This window comes from Vulpes lagopus, chromosome 1, assembly GCF_018345385.1.
Source record: "Vulpes lagopus strain Blue_001 chromosome 1, ASM1834538v1, whole genome shotgun sequence".
Classification (NCBI taxonomy): domain Eukaryota; kingdom Metazoa; phylum Chordata; class Mammalia; order Carnivora; family Canidae; genus Vulpes; species Vulpes lagopus.
This window is the reverse complement of record NC_054824.1, coordinates 132,901,167-132,921,069: the sequence shown is the minus strand read 5'-3', so window position 1 is coordinate 132,921,069 and position 19,903 is coordinate 132,901,167. Positions and strand designations below refer to the sequence as shown.

General features: G+C 35.2%; 1 protein-coding gene across 15 annotated transcripts in view; it reads right to left on the bottom strand.

Moving 5' to 3' along the window:
• The window catches only part of KIAA1328 (KIAA1328 ortholog), a 350,207-nt gene that overhangs the window by 286,840 nt on the left and 43,464 nt on the right, over nucleotides 1–19,903 (bottom strand). For all 15 annotated transcript variants that reach the window (XM_041743253.1, XM_041743263.1, XM_041743269.1 and 12 more), the window contains one exon: nucleotides 14,174–14,289. In XM_041743253.1, coding sequence (XP_041599187.1) covers nucleotides 14,174–14,289 — 116 coding nt within the window. The remainder of the gene's footprint in view (nucleotides 1–14,173; nucleotides 14,290–19,903) is intronic.

Here is a 19,903-nt window from a genome sequence, read left to right as displayed (position 1 = left end):
TGAGTTGTTGGAACACAAGAAAAGAAGGGGCTTCAAAAGACCCAAAAGTAGCAGTACCTTCTTGGTGGGTACCAAAAAGACCTGAATCAACTCTCAAAACGATTATTTGGTTTATTGCTTTTACTTAAAATTTTCCAGCCATCTAATTGACAACATTCACAAAGCATCCACAAATGATGCAGAAACAAAAGCTGATAGTATACATAGTCCAAAGGCGAGGAGTTTTTTCATAAAACCTGTCTTTCTGTATTAGTTCTGTTACCTTACTAACATGCACTTGGCCTCCCCTCCTGCACCCTTCCCCCACCAAGTGACTCAGTTTTTCACATTGAACACTTCCAAATTGCATACAAAAAGCTTAGATGCCCAAGAGCATTAACATAACAGTTTCCCCCATGAGGTATTACAATCCAGGTTGAGAAACAAAAAGCAACAGAATTATAGAGAATACTTTCAAAACTAACACTGTGGTCTGATATATTCAAAGGCACTGAAAATGTGCATCTCAAGATCAACCTTGCAGAAGCAGAATTCTAAATATTCATAAGCAACAAGATCTTTACTAAAATTCATCTCTTCAGTCAAGACAACAAAACTAACCCTACTCAGGTAGATAGCTATTCATAATGAACGAAGCATTTTGAAGAGAAAACCAGATTATAACATTTAATCCTGAAAGTTTTATTTCATAAACCTATTTATATGGAGACAGACTCTATATCTAAAAGTGCAGATTTTTTTAAATTTCCTTCACCATTTGGGGGATGGAAAAGCACCCCTGATTTGTATATTAAAGCACAAGCATCTGTCCTACTGATGATATTCTAGGGAAGCACATTAGCATAAAATTTAACGATGTCAAATAAGTGGATGTGAAATAGGGACTGCGTAAAGACACTATTTCCAAGGCTGACAGAAACATCACTGTTTAGAAATGCAAATGAAACCATTATGTTCAATAATTATATGAAAATATGAACAGTTCAGCATGTTTTCCAGCCCTGATGGCGGTTAATGGGATGTACGCTTATGTAAATAACTACTATTAAAGCTAATGCTGAAAAAAACTAATAAATTCATACTAAAGCAACTGATTTAGTATGCTTTTAAACCCCAGCAGTGCTCACTTATTAGAAAAGAGTGCATTATTATGTTTAGAACTCATTACTGCTACAAGTCACTGCAACTCCATCAATTACCATGCATTAATGAAAATGGGACACATACAAAAAAAATTATTGCCTCTCAGCAGTTTTCTTTAAAGACAAAATCTAGGGGTATTACCATCATGGGGCCTTGTAGGGAACTTATCCACATTATAATCTTTATTACTGAAACAGTATTCCCAACATCATCACCCTAGGGTATTTTGATCATAAAAAGGGCTAACCTTTATGTAAAAATATCAATATTTTACAAGATTGACCATTTAACATCAGTGAGAAATGTTTACTACTTGAATTTTGGCACCTGGTCCCTTTTTTTTTTTTTTTTAAAAAGGGAGGCTAAGAAATGAAAATATACAGAGACAGTCATGCCAGTAAAGAGGATAGATGGTTTCATTCCAAGTTATTCCCTGATCTAACAAATAAGTCCTATATTCAGTTCTACATTTGTATGTCTCAATGAATTCTGTGGAACTAAGGTACTGGATTTTTAAGAACAGACCTAAAATTTCCTTTTTGGCCACAAGATGGACTTTCTTGTGATACATTAAATATTTAGTACAAGAAATTAAGAAGCTAGAAAAGACTTGTAGTTTAAAATTCAAGTTTAGCTAGCACCTAATAGCAAGGAAATGCTGACAGGGCAGGAATGCAAATATAGAAATGCCTTTGCTCTCATTTATGTCACCTTTCACAATTTACTGTTTAACATATGTAATTAAAGTGCTCCTTCACTGTTTTCTAGCATTCAGAAAAACACAAAACACCTCAGTACCTACTAAATGTGAAAACATTTACTAAATCCCAGACACAGACTTGTTATATATGATTATATGTTTATTTCAAAAGTCTGAAAGTGGGATCCCTGGTTGATGCAGGGGTTTGGCGCCTGCCTTTGGCCCAGGATGCGATCCTGGAGACCTGGGATCGAATCCCACGTAGGGCTCCCGGTGCATGGAGCCTGTTTCTCCCTCTGCCTATGTCTCTGCCTCTCTCTCTCTCTCTCTCTGTGTGTGTGACTATCATAAATAAATAAATAAATTTTTTAAAAAGTCTGAAAGTCACATCAGTCCAAACATTTGCAGTTTTAGGTCTCATGTATTTATTCATCTCTCAAGAAGCTTTCACTACAATTTATATATAGTATCACCAGGTGGTGGTAGAGTGCTATAATTGTGCAGCTTCAGTGATAAAGTCTAAGTTTCTCCCAAGAGTCTGACAAAGCGACTCAGGCATTACAATTCATTCATGTAACAATTATGTTTTGAGTTTATACTGAGTATCAGGTACTGTACTAGACTCTCAGTGAATTATAGTGTACAAGAGAGAAATGATGTCCCAGGAGGGAAACAGACAATAAATAAATATATAATAGACTGTCAAGTGCTATGAATAATCAACACCCATTCACAACTAAAAAAAAAGAAAAAAAACAACCTCTTAGCAAACTAGGAAGAAAACAAAAATTCCTCAGTGTGATAAAAGGTACCTATTTAAAACCTATAGTTGGGCCACCTGCATGGCTCAGTGGTTAAGCATCTGCCTTTGGCTCAGGTCAGGATTCCAGGGTCCCGAGATGGAGTCCCCACATCAGGCTCTCTGCAGGAAGCCTGTTTCTTTTCTTCCTCTGCCTATGTCTCTGCCTCTCTCTGTTTCTTTCATGAATAAATAAATATAATCTTTAAAAAAACCCGATATCTAATATCAATCTTAAGGATGAAATACATATTTCCCACTAAGATATAAAACAAGGCAAGGATGTTCTCAGTCATCATTTCTATTCAGTACCTTACTGGAGGTACTACAATAAAGCAAGAAAAAGAAATATAAGGCATAATGACTAGAAAGAACTAAAATTGTTTTTATTTGCAGATGCTGTAATTATGTAACAATAAAATCCTAAGGACTCAGTAAAACAACTATTAAAATTAACTATGACAATTTAGCAAGGTCAAAAAAATAAAATCAATATACAAAAATCAATTATATTTCTAAATCCAACAATTATAAATTGAAATTAAACCTAAATTAAACAAACTTTTCAAAATTGGCAGACTCCCCTCTGCTGACTAGAATGTGCACATGAGTGCTGAAGCTTGGAATGCCAAGTTAAAAAGCATGGTTCCCTAAAACTTATGGAGTCAGTGTACTTGCCTAAAATTGTCAAAATTCAGATGTTCTTTTACATGGAAAACAAATAAATATGTATCTTGTTTTGATTACGGTTACTCTGGCACTTCTTGTTATATACAAAAAAAAGTTTAATCCTGACACAGATTCATAAAATACCCATAAGTATACTCTATCCACTCTTAGCCTTTTCAGCTTTGTTCCTACATTATTTTCCTTGAGATCTCTTCTACGCCTTGGAGATTCTTAGCAATTCCTAACTGATTTCTCTTGGCAATAAGCTTTCTTAAAAAAATGCTTTAAAATTTTTAAAGGATGTTCCCTCATATAGCCAGAAGCATTTTGCTTCAAAAAAAAAATACAGACTTTTCAAAAACTAGAAATCTAGCTACTCTCTGGGCAAGAGAAGTCTAAATGAGAACTCTAAAAGGAAAAAAAAAAAATCTTCAAATGGATAGCATCTGAAATAAAAGATAATATTTGCAAGATTTATCAACTATGGCTTTGGTATGTTGTAAACTTTTTCAGGGCAAGGAAATATTTTTGTAGACCTTAAATTTTTATAGAACATGTACAGTTTTGAAAAACCTTGCATATTTTAGCTCATCTGATCATCTTATGTGGTAAACAGTTCAGATACTATTAACATGTTGAAATTAAGACTTGCAGGGGTTTATCCAACGTTGTACACCTAGTTTAAGGCAAAATTAAGTCAGGATTTTAAGTTTTATGATTCTAGTGCTAAAGTGTTCTTGATATACACATTGAGATAAGTCATATTTGAGACTTCCAGTCTCTGATTAACTGAATGTTTACAAAAAGGAGTTTTCATATAAATTTTTAAGGATAAAGAAGCTGCCTTAGCAGCATAAAGCACTTCTCTTCTGTCTTAAATTACTATATGATACTATACAAAGAATATACTTATAAATACTGTGATACTACTCAATGATTACACTTACCATTGACTAAAACTTCCTCGCATTTCCTTTGGCTCTAGACTGCTTAACTAGTTCCTGTGCTTTTATCACTGATGTCTTGGGGGTTTATTGTGAGACAGAAGCGTTTGGCAACTTTCCCCTACCATTAGACTAGTAGCTATGCTTCACTACAGCATACAGGCTCTCTTCTCTACCATCAAACTTTCTCTAGTACAAATTTCTCACTAGGGCAATTACTATTTCTAACCTTCTTTTCTGTTGGTTTCATCTCCTGTTTTTTCTCTTTTGCCTCTTGCTACTTTTCCTGTGTTTATCAGCTTTTGTGTGGAATGGCCAAAAATAAACACATCATAACAATTATTTGAAAAACTGACCAACAGGAACACAACAAAAATTATCTTTAGATATTTGGATTTTCTTGGTTAGATTTATTTAGAAATTCAAGGACTGCTTAAGATTATACTGACACAAAGGACTAGTTCTCTATTTGGTTCTGCTCTTCATAAGCCTGAGGATTTAAGAAAACAGCTCAATAAATTGGGATTTCTGTATTAACAAAAGATAAGGCATCAAACCTGGCATCTATCTTTAGGGAGATCTATTTCAGATACTCAGTTAACTTTTTTTTTTTTTCTCAGTTAACTTCTGATCATTACATGATTACACAGTAATTAGTTGTACTACTGAAAATTTAGAACTTGGAAATGCAGAATCTTAGGTGTAACTATGAAAATAAAAAAGGAAATATTATATGTCTCTAACTGAAGTGAGGAAATTACCATCTGAATCATTTAAATATTCACAAGTAAAGGCCATGCTAAAGTTAAGAACAACTAAGACAAATTTGCTACTGCCTAATAATAAAGTCATTAATTACATTCTTCAAATCTAAGGCAATTATAAACTAGTACAGCAAGTGGATTTAGTTTAAGAGATTACGTCAAAATAGCCATTTAAAGATCATTAATATAAAAGACTAAACAAAATAATGAACTCTCCTAAATAATAATTATCACAAAATTGATTTATTGAAAGTCTATTTCTTCATGCAAGAACTACTGAAACTTTCCAAAGTAATTTTATTTTATTTTTTTTTCCAAAGTAATTTTAAATGATTTAAATAGATTTAGTACTGTTTATCCAGTGCAGAACTATCACTCGAAAACTTTTTTAATTAAAGAAATGTACAAAATCAATTTTTTTTTTTTTTTTTTTTTTTTTGCATTTCAGTCTGCTGAGCTTATTTACCTGTGGGCATCAAAAACAAATGAATCCCTTAGCCTCAAGAGGGCCATTTTAGAAGTCTCAGCACACATCTATTTGAATCCCAGTGTTCCTCACTATAAAGCAACAAAGAAGTTGCTCTCTGTGGGTGCTAAGGTTCCACATCTGGAGCCTTCAACAAGCCAAAGAAAGAAAAACACTATCAAAATCAAACTTAGGAAGTTTGTTCATTTTATTATAAAATGAGTACACACCACAGCTATTAAAAGGATCAAAGACAATAAGGAGGTGGAGAAATCCCTAAAAGCAAATCTCATAAAAAAATACAAAATAATATTTTAAAAATAATCCTCAAAGCACATTAACACTCAACCAGAATTAAAAACAAAAGAAAAAAAAAAAAAGAAAAAAAAAAAAGAAAAAAAATAAAAAATAAAAAAATAAAAAAAAATAAAAACAAAAGAAAATTAGAAATAATACCTGAAAACACAATAATGTTTAGAAACACTACCCTAGTACAGTTACACTGCAAAGCCTTTTCACCTTAAACTTAGAATACAGAATAAAAATACTAAAGAACTAAGTACATGTTAAATACTATCTACTTCTGCTTGGGCTGCCATGACAAAGTACCAAAGACAAAGTGGCTTAAACAACAGAACTTTATTTGCTCAAATTCTGGAGTCCAGCAAGTCCAACAAGGTCCTGCAGGGTTGGGTTTCCAGGGAGAGCTCTCTTTCTGGCCACCTTGCTTCATATCCTCACAAGGTGCAGAGCTGGTAGGGATGGGGAGGAGAAAGAGAGAGAGAGAGAGATCTTTCCTCCTCTACTTACAGGGGCACAGTTCTACTGGATTAGGGCCTGACCCTTATGACCTCATTTAACCTTAATTACCTACTAAAAACCTCTCTCCAGACACAGTCACACTGAGGGGACTTCAAACACATGAATGTTGGAGGGGTACAATTCAGTCCACAGCAAATAATAGAAAAATAAACCTTGCTAAACCCAGACAGAGGGCAAAGAGATTGAAAAGCACAATCTCATATTTCAATACTCCAAAGCATGTAGATTTAGCAGTTGGATAAATTTATCAGAATTTAAGATTTGTTCATTATCACAGAAGAACTAAAAATCAGAAAAGGTGCTATAAGATAGAAAACAAATTTTAATCATTGGCTGGCACATTTGTTTTGACATGTAAGTACACTGAAAATTCTCTTCCAGCCTTAAAACAAACTAAAAAACATTCTTTCAAATATAGGTATCCCTTTGGCTAGACAACATCTCCTTTACTTCACAGCTTTTACTTTCCCACCCCTACTCGGACTTGGGTCTTAGACTTAAAGCCATTGCAAACTGGCTTATTACCCTAAAATGCCATTGAAATGCTCCTGCATTCAAAGACTGGTATAAAATCACAAAGGCATAAAGTAGCCGATCCAAGACTCTGATATAAGCTTTCTTATTAAAAATCCAGTACAGTTGCAAGAATACCACAGTTAAAGAACCATTAAGATACACAAGTTAGGGTAGTTAGTATAGGTATGAATTCTTAAAGAATTCTAAAAGCCAAGTAGTATAAAAAAATTATCAGAGAATATGTCCTAAAGGAGAAAATTAGAAAATCAGTAAAAGGAGCAATGACAAAGACATAGAAATAAACTGTAATAAGCAGGAAAAACCAATGAACTTTTCCTACTTCCTAAGTAGGGACCAAATAGGGAGGCATAAAAATGAAGGTCATATATGCTATGTAGTATCAGTAACTAAGCATTTAAATGTCAAAATTAAGAATATGCATTTGAAACTTTGGGCCATAAGAAGGCATGGAAAGGGATTAAAAAGCCAAGTGGCGGGATCCCTGGGTGGCGCAGCGGTTTGGCGCCTGCCTTTGGCCCAGGGCGCGATCCTGGAGACCCAGGATCGAATCCCACATCGGGCTCCCGGTGCATGGAGCCTGCTTCTCCCTCCGCCTGTGTCTCTGCCTCTCTCTCTCTCTGTGACTATCATAAATAAATAAAAATTAAAAAAAAAAAAAAGAAAAAAAAAAGCCAAGTGGCAAAATAAAAATAGTCCTTAAGAAAGATTAACGTGACAGCAGTGAAGGAATGAAACAGGTCAAAAGACAGTATAGAAGGAGACAGTGACAAAAAGATAATACAGAGTAACAGAGGAATACAGAGAAGTGTCCAAGAAAACAGCAAAAAATGCGCTCAGAATTTCAGAGGGAAATGATAAAGGCATGGCGACTGAATGAAAAAGCCAAAACACAAGAAAATCTCAGGAACATTCTACAAGTCAGGGTTTCTGGATAACTGAGGATGAGTACCAAAAAATTTTTAACCAATTTTGAATAAAAAAGCAACATAAAATATATTACCAACTTCATAAATTGTTAACTATAAAGCACACTAGAAAAGCAATTAATATCTGTTATAATTTACTGCTGCAAAAATAATTTGGTATAATGGAAAGCCACTTGGTGTCAAAAATTTTCACTCTTAATTCCAGCGGGCTGTTCCAGTCACCTCTCCAGACTGGTGTCTTTACCTGTAAAATGGGAATAAGAGTATCTGCATCACTTAACTGTGTTATTGTGAAAATTAAAAAGTACACGCGTGGGGCGCCTGGCTGGCTCACTGGGCTGGCCATCCAACTCTTCATTTTGGCGCTGGTCATGATCTCAGGGTGATGTGAGATCAAGCCCACCTCGGTCTCTGCACTGAACACAGAGTCTCCCTGTCCCTCACCCCCCACCCCCCTCCATGCTTGTGCACACACTCTCAAATAAACAAAATCTTAAAATAATAAAGTAAAAAAATACACGTGAAAGTGCTCTGTAAATAGAAACGTAAGATGTCTTACTAAATATAAGACGTCTTACTAAAAGAAGTACTAGAAGTACTAAAAAGTAAAAAAAAAAATAGAAGTACTAAAAAGTAATAGGGAATAAAAACAATTTAAATTTATTTCAATGCCTCAGAATTATGACTATGAATATTAACTACTGCACTACATTTATTATATGAAGGTCTTGAGATACATCTAGGTGGGCAGAGTTCTAGACTGCTTACATTATGAGTTCCTACATGATTTTTAATAATTTTCCTGTTAAGTCCCCTGTCAGCTTAAATATTCTCACTGTAGCTCCGAACCTTACTTCCAGTTTTCTGTTTCTAATCTGCATTAGATTTATAAACTAGACAGCAGATAATGAGTTTATTATTATCCATATGACAGCTTCAGGAATTCTCATACAACAAATGTGCATACATAGGGGATGAGAGCAGGTGAGAAATGCTTCTTTTTATTTTTATTCTTGGATTAGTTCCAGACAGGTAAAGTATAAATGCAATACCCTACCACAGAGTAACTTATCTCATAAAGGCCTCCTGGAATGAAATTAAGTATATGAGTAAAATTTTATACTTTTTAAATTTTCTGCCAACATTTCTCCTCAATTCCTCCCTGTAGTTAGCATTAATATCCAAGTATTTTTAAGAAACAAAATAATCCTTAAGAGCAGTTTAGACAACAACAATGCCAGTAATAATTAGTTTTTTCATTAAGCAGGCTTATTTCTCTAAAATACAAGTAAAAAAGAGTTATTTAATCTGTTATTAAGATTTTAAATCTTAATATTTAAGATTTACCCAGACATTCCAGGGTAGTATACAATAATAATAATGGTCCAAAACCTGTTAAAGTCGTACAGGATCACAGAGCAAATAAAATGGCCTCAAGAAGTACAATTTCCACAGCATTCGAGATAATAATTAGATTAGTAGAACTACATTGTCTAGGGCTTATTAAATTGAATAAACCGAATTTATCCAAGTATATGGAATATATTCTGTCACCACAGAATTTATAAACATAAACAACAAGAACCCAATATTTATTGAAAACAAAAATGCCAAGAGTCATCAGAGCTGGTAAGTGCTTGGCAACATACTTTGCTGCATTTGTCTACCACCCTGTCAAACACCAAAACACCCTCTCTTCTGCTAATCTTCTACATTTTAAGAAGGTTTGAATTTTAATTCTCCCAAAACTGCTTCTAAAACTAGAAACTCTCCTGCCTTCTCTTATGATGGCCCAGAAAAATTAACTAGGAAGGTAAAACTTAACCTTTTGAAACTTATTTCCTTTCTCACGAAACCTATTTCAACTATCTTTCCCCACCCTCCCTATCCACTCAACAGCACTGCACCCAGATCTATAATCGAGCTTCCTACAGTGCGCTTCCTATCCTTGGCAAAAGCCCAACAGATCATGGTAATCTGATTCTGTAGCACGGATATATAGTTAAATAGGAAACTTTGAACACCTCTGAAGCATTACTGTTATTCAATATCAGTGATTTCTTTTTACATAATTAGATGAGATTCTTATGAATTTTCTCTAATCTACTTTCAGCACACACATCCTGAGACCTTTGGCTCATTTTAAAACATTCCTCAAAAAGGTTAAGGGTAGTTTCCTTAAAATTCTTTCTTTCCAGAGCCAAGTTTCTAAAATGACCACCTATCCAATGGCTCAAGTATCTGAGCTATAAGCACCTCTAAAGTTCTCTCTCTTCAATTTACTGAGTTCCAGAGAAAAAAATGGGAACAAATCAGGAAGAGAAAAAGATCTGTCAGTCCAGTTTTTGGGGGAGGACAGTCAGACCTGGTTTCCTCCCAGTGAGGACCCAACCCAAGCAGTACAGAGAAGTTACATCTTGCATAGAATTTAGAAGATAAAGCAGAGAGAGCAGATCACTTTCACTCTCTCACCAGGCCTCAAAACAGCCTAGGCATTTGTATAACCTGATGAAAGCCATCAGAACCCCAGTGAAGAAAGGCAAAGAAATGAGAAGGCATTATTAGCTATCCATTTGTTGTAGAAGAAAACAGAGACTCAGAACTAAGTTCATTAGCTTTTCAAGGTCAGACAGCTTACCAGCACTAAAACAGGATTTTGTCTCTAAAGCCACTATACTTTCTTCTCTATCACTTACTTCCCTTGCTCTGCCAGTTAAAAGAGCAAACATCAGATTTAACTTTCCTTCGGTCAAGCTTTTGATATCATCCTGATCTGAAACATATGTTCTGAAAATATGATTAGCTCAAAAAAAATTTTAAAGATTTTATTTATTTATTCATGAGAGACACAGAGAGAGAGGCAGAGACATGGCAGAGGAAGAGGCAGGCTCCCTGCAGGAGTCCAATGCAGGACTTGATCCCCAGAACTCCAGGATCACACCCCCAGCCCAAGGCAGACACTAAACTGCTGAGCCACCCAAGCGTCCCCAATTAGCTCAAATATTAATCAACTTTTCTAATGGCCACATTCTTTGTATCTTAAACTATTACCTGCTAACATGCTTCAGATCAATTCCTATGGGTCATATTTCTTTCTAGTTTTCTCTCTCTTTTCATACTCATTTAAGTAGGCAAAAATCTACTAGGTTCATCAGACTGCTTGACTTTGTGAATGGCATATTCATTCACATAGTTAAGTTCCCAGGAAATAAGCTTTATTCAAAGACTGAAAATTACAAGAATTTTTATGTTTTAATAATAAATTCTCTATTCACTGTTAAGAACAAATCTTCAAAAGCCTGGTCCAAATGCAAACAAGTAAAATATCTTTTCTCTTTTCCACCAAGGGACTGGTCTGTATTCATATAGTGCAATAAATCAAGTTATTAAAACTTTTAAAAACAAAAAACCCCATAAATTTAGTATAACACATCTTTAAAATTACAAAAATCAGAATTCGTACAGTTACACAGAAAGAGACTGTAAAATGACCTAAAATTATCTGATTTCATATATATGAAAGAGTCTGAATCATTCATGTATGATAGGTAAATGTATCTGTAGTTAAAATTATATTGCTTTAAGTTATAACCTTGTTCTAGGTTTCTATATTCTATAGGGTTTTATGTACTGTAAAATCGTCTGTATTAACCTTTCACAGGTTTATGCTAGTAAAGGAGATTTGTACCTGAGGAATCTACTTGAAATAAAAACCATGGGTGTCATTGTTTTTAAATCATAACTTCCTCTCTTCCTTCTTCCACAGTTCCATAAATACCACCTACCTTTGGTGATTCAAAAAAATTTTTAAACCAATTATATTAACTAGACCAATTCAGTTTTTGATAATGGTCTCACACTTACACCAATCTTCATTCACAAAAACAAATACCCAAGTCAAATCTTTTCATATTGTATGTAAAATAGTTCCAACTGTGACATATGCCTAAGTCTGACTTTATTTAAATGCCTTTGCCTTTTCCTTTCCTTTTTAGCTTTAAGACAGATCAGGGTTTAGTAAACTTTTCTGTAGAGAGCCAGAAGTAAATATTTTAGGCAATGTAGGCCGGAGGTTTTTGTTGCAACTACTCAGCTAGCAACTGCAGTACAAAAACAGCCACAGATAACACATGAATTAATGGGTGTGGCTAGATTTAGCTGGCTCCCTACTGGATTTGGCAGTAGTTTACTGACCCCTAAGCTAAGTTATTGGAAAAACAGGAAAAATAGTGCAAATACATTCACCTGGTATATCTTATGACTTAGGCTGACAGAGGGAAACCATTCAGAGCCATGCTGAATTTTCAGCACCAAATCCATTAATCTTGACTCAAAGAGCGCTAAAATAGAATAGTCCCCAAAAAACAGATTTAACTTTTCTAGATAGTTACACATTTTGGTTAAGCATATTACCAGATAAATGGGCCTTAACTGTGGCCAGGCTTTCAAACTTGCCTACTACCTCCCTTTCTCACCTTATTTCCCCACTTTGCCCTAATTCCACTGGACATAATATTTTTTTTTTTTTTGTCTCAGGAAGGCCAAGGCATCATCACCTCCTTCTCTATATATAAAGAAAGAGGTTTCTATTTCCCCTACTTCTGCTACCAGATAGAGTTGGAGGCTGACTTCATTCCCAGTCCCTTTCTCCCTTGCTGCCTTTCACCCTATAAATTGGACAAGGTTAAACAGCCGTTCTTAAAACTTAGCATGGCCATGCAGTAAAGTTCTGGACAATAAATATCTCATGAAAGACTGCTGGCAGCTGGGGGAGGGCTGGGGAGAGGGGTGGAAGTGCCCTAAGATCTCATGTTTTTTTTTCAAAAAAGGAGACTGAGTCACAACTGCCAGAACTCCCCCTTTTTCCCTGTCTTAGGGCAAATACGACATCTGGAATTAGAGCAACCATTCTGCAACATGCTAAGACAACTGTAGAGTTCCAGTGCTGAAAACTTGAAACCACTGAAGCACTGCCAGAGGTCACTTATCTCCAGTTGTTACATGGGAAAAAACAGACACTGTAAGTGAACTTCTGTCACAAATAAAAATATTCCTAATCTACCTTTTTTGGAAGTCTGAGTCACTATTCCTCGTGAGATGTGAAGAACCCGAAGTGGCTGAGTACAGTCTGTTGTGAGTTCTAACTAAACAGTACTACTTTAACCCAGAGAGAAAAGCAGCAGGAAGAATATCACAAAAAAGGGTCTATCATGACAGTTGACAGCCTAATACAATAAAGTCAATGAGGGCAAAGAAAAGAGAAGACTCAAGATGATTATTCACATGCTACAGGATTACAGAAAAGAAATAATTGAGAAAGTACACCTTTAGAATTGTGGGAAAATAAACTTTATAAATATATACTCAGCAAATCAAATCTAAAAATTCTGATTATATTAATTCCCAATGGTGTATTTCCACTTTTTGAAAAAAAAAAAAAAAGGTTTAGAACTCATTTTTACAGTTACATGTTTTCCCAAGTGAATTAATTTATCTTTATGTTTCTATTTCCCTGGTATTCATGAAAGTATAGTTACCGTCCACTGGATATGATAATTTTTAACACTTGAAGAACTTTTGAAATGATTATTAACCATCAAGTTAATGGCGATATTGCCAATAAAGGCACTGGTTCCTTGAAGTATTCATAGACTAGTTTAGTTGGTCAATCTATCGCCCAAACTTTAGGGGCAGTTACTTCTCTTTTCTATCAACACCACTGCAAAAACACTCCAAGATAAGTAATTCCTCCCAGTCAAAAGAAACTTCAGAAATATGCTTATTTTAACTCACATATTCTTTAAAGTACAATTCTTAAGTTAAAATGCCAGTTTACAAATAATGCTATATTATACACACACACACACACACACACACACACACACACACTTCCAGTTTTAATCCCTAGTCTTTTCCTCCATGAGAATTTTGGTGGTATTATGCTGCAGTGTAAATACTTAGCAATTACAACATCTACAAATTACAATGGATTTTTAAAAAATTTTTATGATTTCGGAATAGAATTCCTCAGGGCTGTCAAAGTTTTTGCTAAAAAGAATGCCAAATACAAAGAAGCTTCAGGCTCAATTAGAGCAGTGGAACAGAATTCAGTAAAGTTCCAACATTACATGTTAATGTCCAAATTTCTTATTGTCTTTTTTAGTTGACAAATATGTGCTCCGCAGTATAATAGCAGTAGCAGAACAGCTGGGTGGCCATATCAAGCACAAAGGAAGCAACAGCACATGCTGTTAAGTGTCGTTTTGATTGCCTAAAAATGGCAGCCCATGCAGATTTATTCCCTGTTATAAATTAGAACAATTATTTCTCTGGAGTGTATATTTTCTTCATGAAAGAGCCAAACTTCCTGCACATTAAAAAAGAGGACTTTCAAAAAGGATATCTTCCCTTTCTTTGATGATCAGTTCATTCTGTTCTTCCAAATGCCTGATCTTCTTCTCAAATGATTCCTGCTCAGCTCGGAATCGTTCTTCTGTCACTTCCTTTTCCTCACTTACTCTGAAATACAAAAATGAAAAGAAAATGCCTATGAGAATAAGAAAATATGTGCCTAGAGCTGTCATTTACCAAAACTAGATTTTTTCCAGAGCTGTGCTGATTTCTTCAGGGATAATCTATGCTTTGCTTTTTTTAAAAAATTAACCTTCCATAAGGCAATCTTGCATACCTTTGTAATAAAATATGAACATGATTTTTACATCAAAAGTGTTCCCAATCATCAGAAGTATCTTAAATATGGAAAGTCCTATAAAGAATAGAAGTTCCCAGTGGTAATCAAGGACAGAAAAAATATCCAACTTTTATTTTTTTATTTTTTGAAATTTTTATTTATTTATGATAGTCGCACAGAGAGAGAGAGAGAGAGAGAGAGAGAGAGAGGCAGAGACAGAGGCAGAGGGAGAAGCAGGCTCCATGCACCAGGAGCCCGACGTGGGATTCGATCCCGGGTCTCCAGGATCGCGTGGGATCGAGTCCCACATCGGGCTCCCGGTGCATGGAGCCTGCTTCTCCCTCTGCCTGTGTCTCTGCCTCTCTCTCTCTCTCTCTCTCTCTCTCTCTCTGTGCGACTATCATAAATAAATAAAAATTAAAAAAAAAACAAAACAAAACAAAAGGAACATTAACAATGGCTCTCCATCATTTCAAGACTATTCATAAAAGCCTCTGTAAGTGTAAGAAATGGCCCATCAGCAAGCAATGTTCCAGGGTTAGAAAAATAGTTTTTTAAAAAAGGAAGAATGCCAAGTTTACCTTAACATTAAACTAAACCACAGAGATTATCTCTAAGGATCACTGAGGGCAGAATTGCATATACATATATCTCGTAATGCCAGAGTCTACAATGAGCTTTTCCAAAAACTTAAGGTACTCTATCAAGAAAAATTTGTTGCTATACTATTTAAACAGGGCTTTTGTTTTATTTATTTTTTTATTTTTTTATTTTTTTTTAAGATTTTACTTATTTATTCTTGAGAGATAGAAGGAGAGACAGAGCCAGAGACACAGGCAGAGGGAGAGGCAGGCTCCATGCACCGGGAGCCCGACGTGGGATTCGATCCCGGGTCTCCAGGATCGCGCCCTGGGCGAAAGGCAGGCGCCAAACCGCTGCGCCACCCAGGGATCCCTTTTGTTTTGTTTTAATCTTCTGTTATGCTGCTATGGTAAGACTACTCTTTAGCAATTATTATGCTCTGGAAGGCTATAAACTTAAGCTGTGTCAAACACAAAAGGCAACACTTCTTCTGTAGACCTATCTAAAGATATGTATAGTTTCTCTGTGGCCTATTAGCCTAGTTAACATGAGCACATTTACTGATACAATCCTTAAATGCAGAGGACTTGCCAATAAAACATCCTCCAGATTTGATATCACCTCTGAAATCTGTCTTCTTCTTAAATTTATGTTCAGTAATATTTCCCTTGAGGTATATGTCCAAGAAAATATCTGCTATCATGATCTACATTTTTCATCAAACATTCTCAGACCACCAAGTAATGTAAGACCTAATCCTCTATCTCATGTGGAGCACAGCAAAAAGTTAATTAAGAAAATGAAAATCTAAACACAGGAAAGGGAAATATTTGACTAACAGGATTAAAAAGTTAAAACTAGACAACAGCTTTGTAATATAACTTGATGTCCAGAATTGTAGTGCCTCCTGCTTATTCTTTTTCAAGATTGCTTTGGCTATTCGGGGTCTTTTGTGGTTCCATACAAATTTTAGGATTGTTTGTTGTAGCTCTGTGAAAAATACTAGTGGTATTTGCCTAGGGATTGCATTAAATGTGTAGACTGCTTTGGGTATATGGAGATTCTAACAATATTTTTTCTTTCAATCCATGATTATGGAACATTTTTCCATTTCTTTGTGTCATCCTCAAGTTCTTTCCTAAATGTTCTATGATTTTTAGAGTGTAGGTCTTTTATCTCCTTCGTTAGGTTTATTCCTAGGTATCTTATGGTTTTGGGTTAATTGTAAATGGTATCTATTCCTTGATTTCTCATTCTGCTTCTTCATTACTGGTATATAGAAATGCAACAGATTTCTGTACACTGATTTTGTATCCTGCAACTTTGCTGAATGTGTGTGTCAGTTCTAGTAATTTTTTGGTGGGGCCTTTGGGTTTCTACATAGAGTATCATGTCAACTGCAAATGGTGAAAGTCTGACTTCCTTCTTGTCAATTTGGATGTTTTTTACTTCTTTTTGTTGTCTGCTTGAAGCTGCAGTCATCAAGACAGTATAGTACTACACAAAAACAGACATACAGATCAATAGAACAGAACAGAAAACCCAGAAATGGACCCATAATTGTATGGTCAACTAATCTTCAGCAAAGCAGGAAAGAATATCCAATGGAAGAAAAGACAGTCTCTTCAACAAATAGTAGTGAAAAAACTGGACAGTAACATGCAGAAAAATGAAAGTGGACCCCTTTCTTACATGTGACACACAAAAACACATTAAAAATGGATGAAAGACCTAAATGTGAGATAGGAAACCACCAAAATCCTGGAGGAGTATACAGGCAGCAACCTCTTTGACCTTGGCCAGAGCAACTTCTTACTAGACATGTCTCCAGAGGCAAGGAAAACAAAAGCAAGAATGAATTATTGGGACTTCCTCGAGATGAAAGGGACTTCATCTGCATAGCAAAGAAAACAATAAAGTTAAAAAAAATTAACAAGAAAACTAAAAGGCAGCCAAGGCAGCCTAGGAATGGAAGAAGATATTTGCAAAGAACATTTCTGATAAAAGGTTAGTACCCAAAAATCTATAAACAACTTATCAAAATCAACACTCAAAAAAGAAATAGGGAGAATCCAGGAGAGCCAAACTGTGGAAGGAGCCACGATGTCCTTCGACAGATGAATGAATAAAGAAAGAGGTGTGTATATATATATATATACTATAATATATGGAATATTACTCAGCCACCAAAAGGGCTGAATACCTACCATTTACATCAATGTGGATGGAACTGGAAGGTATTATGCTGAGTGAAATCAGTCCATTGGAGAAAGACAATTATCATATGGTTTCACTCACCTGTGGGATATAAGGAATAGTGAAAGGGGCCATAAGGGAAAGGAGGGAAACTGAGTAGGGAAAAATTAGAAAGGAAGACAAACCATGAGACACTCCTGAGAAACAAACAAAAGGGTTGCAGAAGGGGAGGTGGGTGGGCGAGTGGGGTAACTGAGTGACAGGCATTAAGGAGGGCATATGATGAGATGAGCACTGGGTGTTATACTATATGTTGGCAAATTGAGTTTAAAAAAAGTTTAAAAATAAATTTAAAAAAGGTAATAGCCAGAAGACATGAATAGACATTTTTCCAAAGACATCCAGATTGCCAACAGATACATGAAAAGATGTTCAATATCACTCACCATGAGGGAAATACAAATCAAAACCATGATAAGATATCACCTCATATCTGTCAGAATGGCTAAGATTAGTAACACAGGAAACTACAGATGTTGGTGAGGATGCAGAAAAAGGGTAACTCTCTTACATTGTTGGTGGGACTATAAACTGGTGTGGCAACTCTGGAAAATAATATGGAGGTTCCTTGAAAAGTTAAAAATAGATCTACCCTATAACTCAGCAATTGCACTACTAGGTATTTATCCAGAAGACACCAAAATGCTGATTTGAAGGGGCACATGCATCCCGATGTTTGTAGCAGCATTATTTAACAACAGCCAAACTATGGAAACAGCCCAAAGTGTCCATCAACTGATGAATAAAGAAAATATGGTATATGTGTACACACACACACACACACACACACACACATAGGATTATTACTCAGCCATCAAAAAGAATGAAATCTTGCCATTAGCAATGATGTGGATGGAGCTACCGTGTATTATGCTAAGAAAAATAAGTCAACTGGAGAAAGACAAATAGCATATGATTTCACTCATAAATAGAATTTAAAAAACAAAACAGATGAACATATGGTAGGGGGAATAAGAAGAGGAGAAAGCAAATCATAAGAGACTCTTAATGATACAGAACAACCTGAGGGTTAATACAGAGAGAATTGGTGGAGGATGGGCTAAAGGGTGATGCATATGAAGGAGGGCACTTGTGATGAGCTCTGGGTGTTATATGTAAGTGATGAATCACTGAATTCTACTCCTGAAACCAATATTATGTTCTATGTTAAATAGCAATAATCTAAATAAAAACTTGAAAAAAATGCCCCTTAAGTTAAAACTGGACAAGATAATATTCCCAGTGTTGTTTTGTTATTTACAAGGACAATAGCCTTTTCATGAAGTAAGAAATCATTTACAGCATTTCTTTAATGCTTCAGAGTATTCTTTCAAAAACTTCCACAAACTGTACTCTTATATATCAAGAAAAGAGAATTCATATCCTTGAGACTTGGATGGTTGGGCTGAAAATTGTGTCAAAAGTACTGAATTTCTTTGAAGTCTTAAGTTTTAGCTTCGTCATCCTTGCACATTTTGTATTTTTCTACATAAGAAAATCTTTCCAGTTTTAATATAAGAAGTTTTCCCACATTCATCTATTCTTAATTTTCTAGTAAATCTAGCATTCTAGAAAAAGATTTATTTTATAGCTTTGCATAATCCTGATATTCTTCCAGGTACTACTCCAGGAATGGGCAATTTTACATTAATGTGAAAGATAAGGTCAAGACAGCAAAGCGCCTATTCTAAAGAGAATTGCAGCTCACTCCATGGTAAACCAGATAAATTTCTTGCCTTTTTTAATGTCTTGTGTTTGGAAGCTCAGTATCCTGGTTTCATTTTATAAATTCTGAATATCAATTTTGTAGGTAAGATTTGGAAAAGGAAAGAATAGATTTCACAGGATATTTGGCAAAGAGAAAGAGACATAGTGTTTTCAAGCAAAAGTAAACACATAGTGAAAAATAAAAGAGCTATCATTATTAAAAAATATTTCAGTACAATCACCTTAATGCCCTCTTTACAAATTGTAATATTTTGCTGTTATTTTAAAAGTATTGTCTAAAAGAATATAGGTGCTTTAAGAAATCAGAAACACGAAAATCTATGTCAAAAGGTCTCTAAGAACTAGAGTAATATCAAATGAACATAGATGCAAAAATCCTCAACAAAATACTAACAAGCATAATCCAGAACCATAACAAAAGGATTATATATCATGTCCAATTGGGATTTAAACCAGGAATGAGGGCAGCCCTGGTGGCTCAGCGGTTTAGCACCGCCTTCAGCTTGGGGTATGATCCTGGGATCCTGGGATCCAGTCCCATGTTGGGGTCCCTGTGTGGAGCCTGCTTCTCCCTCTGCCTGTGTCTCTGCCTCTCTCTCTCTCTCTCTCTCTCTCTCTCTCTCTGTCTGTCTCTCATGAATAAATAAATAAAATCTCAAAAAAAAAAACCAAAAATCAGGAATGAAAAGTTAGTTTAACATTCAAAAAATCAATTAATGTAATATACCATATCAATAAAAAACAAAGGGCAAAAACCACATGATCTAAGTAAATGTGGAAAACTAAAAACAGAAATCCAATAATGATTCATGATTTAAAAAAAGACACACAACAAAACTTAAAAACATAGAAAGAGAAGGGAACTTCTTCACCCTA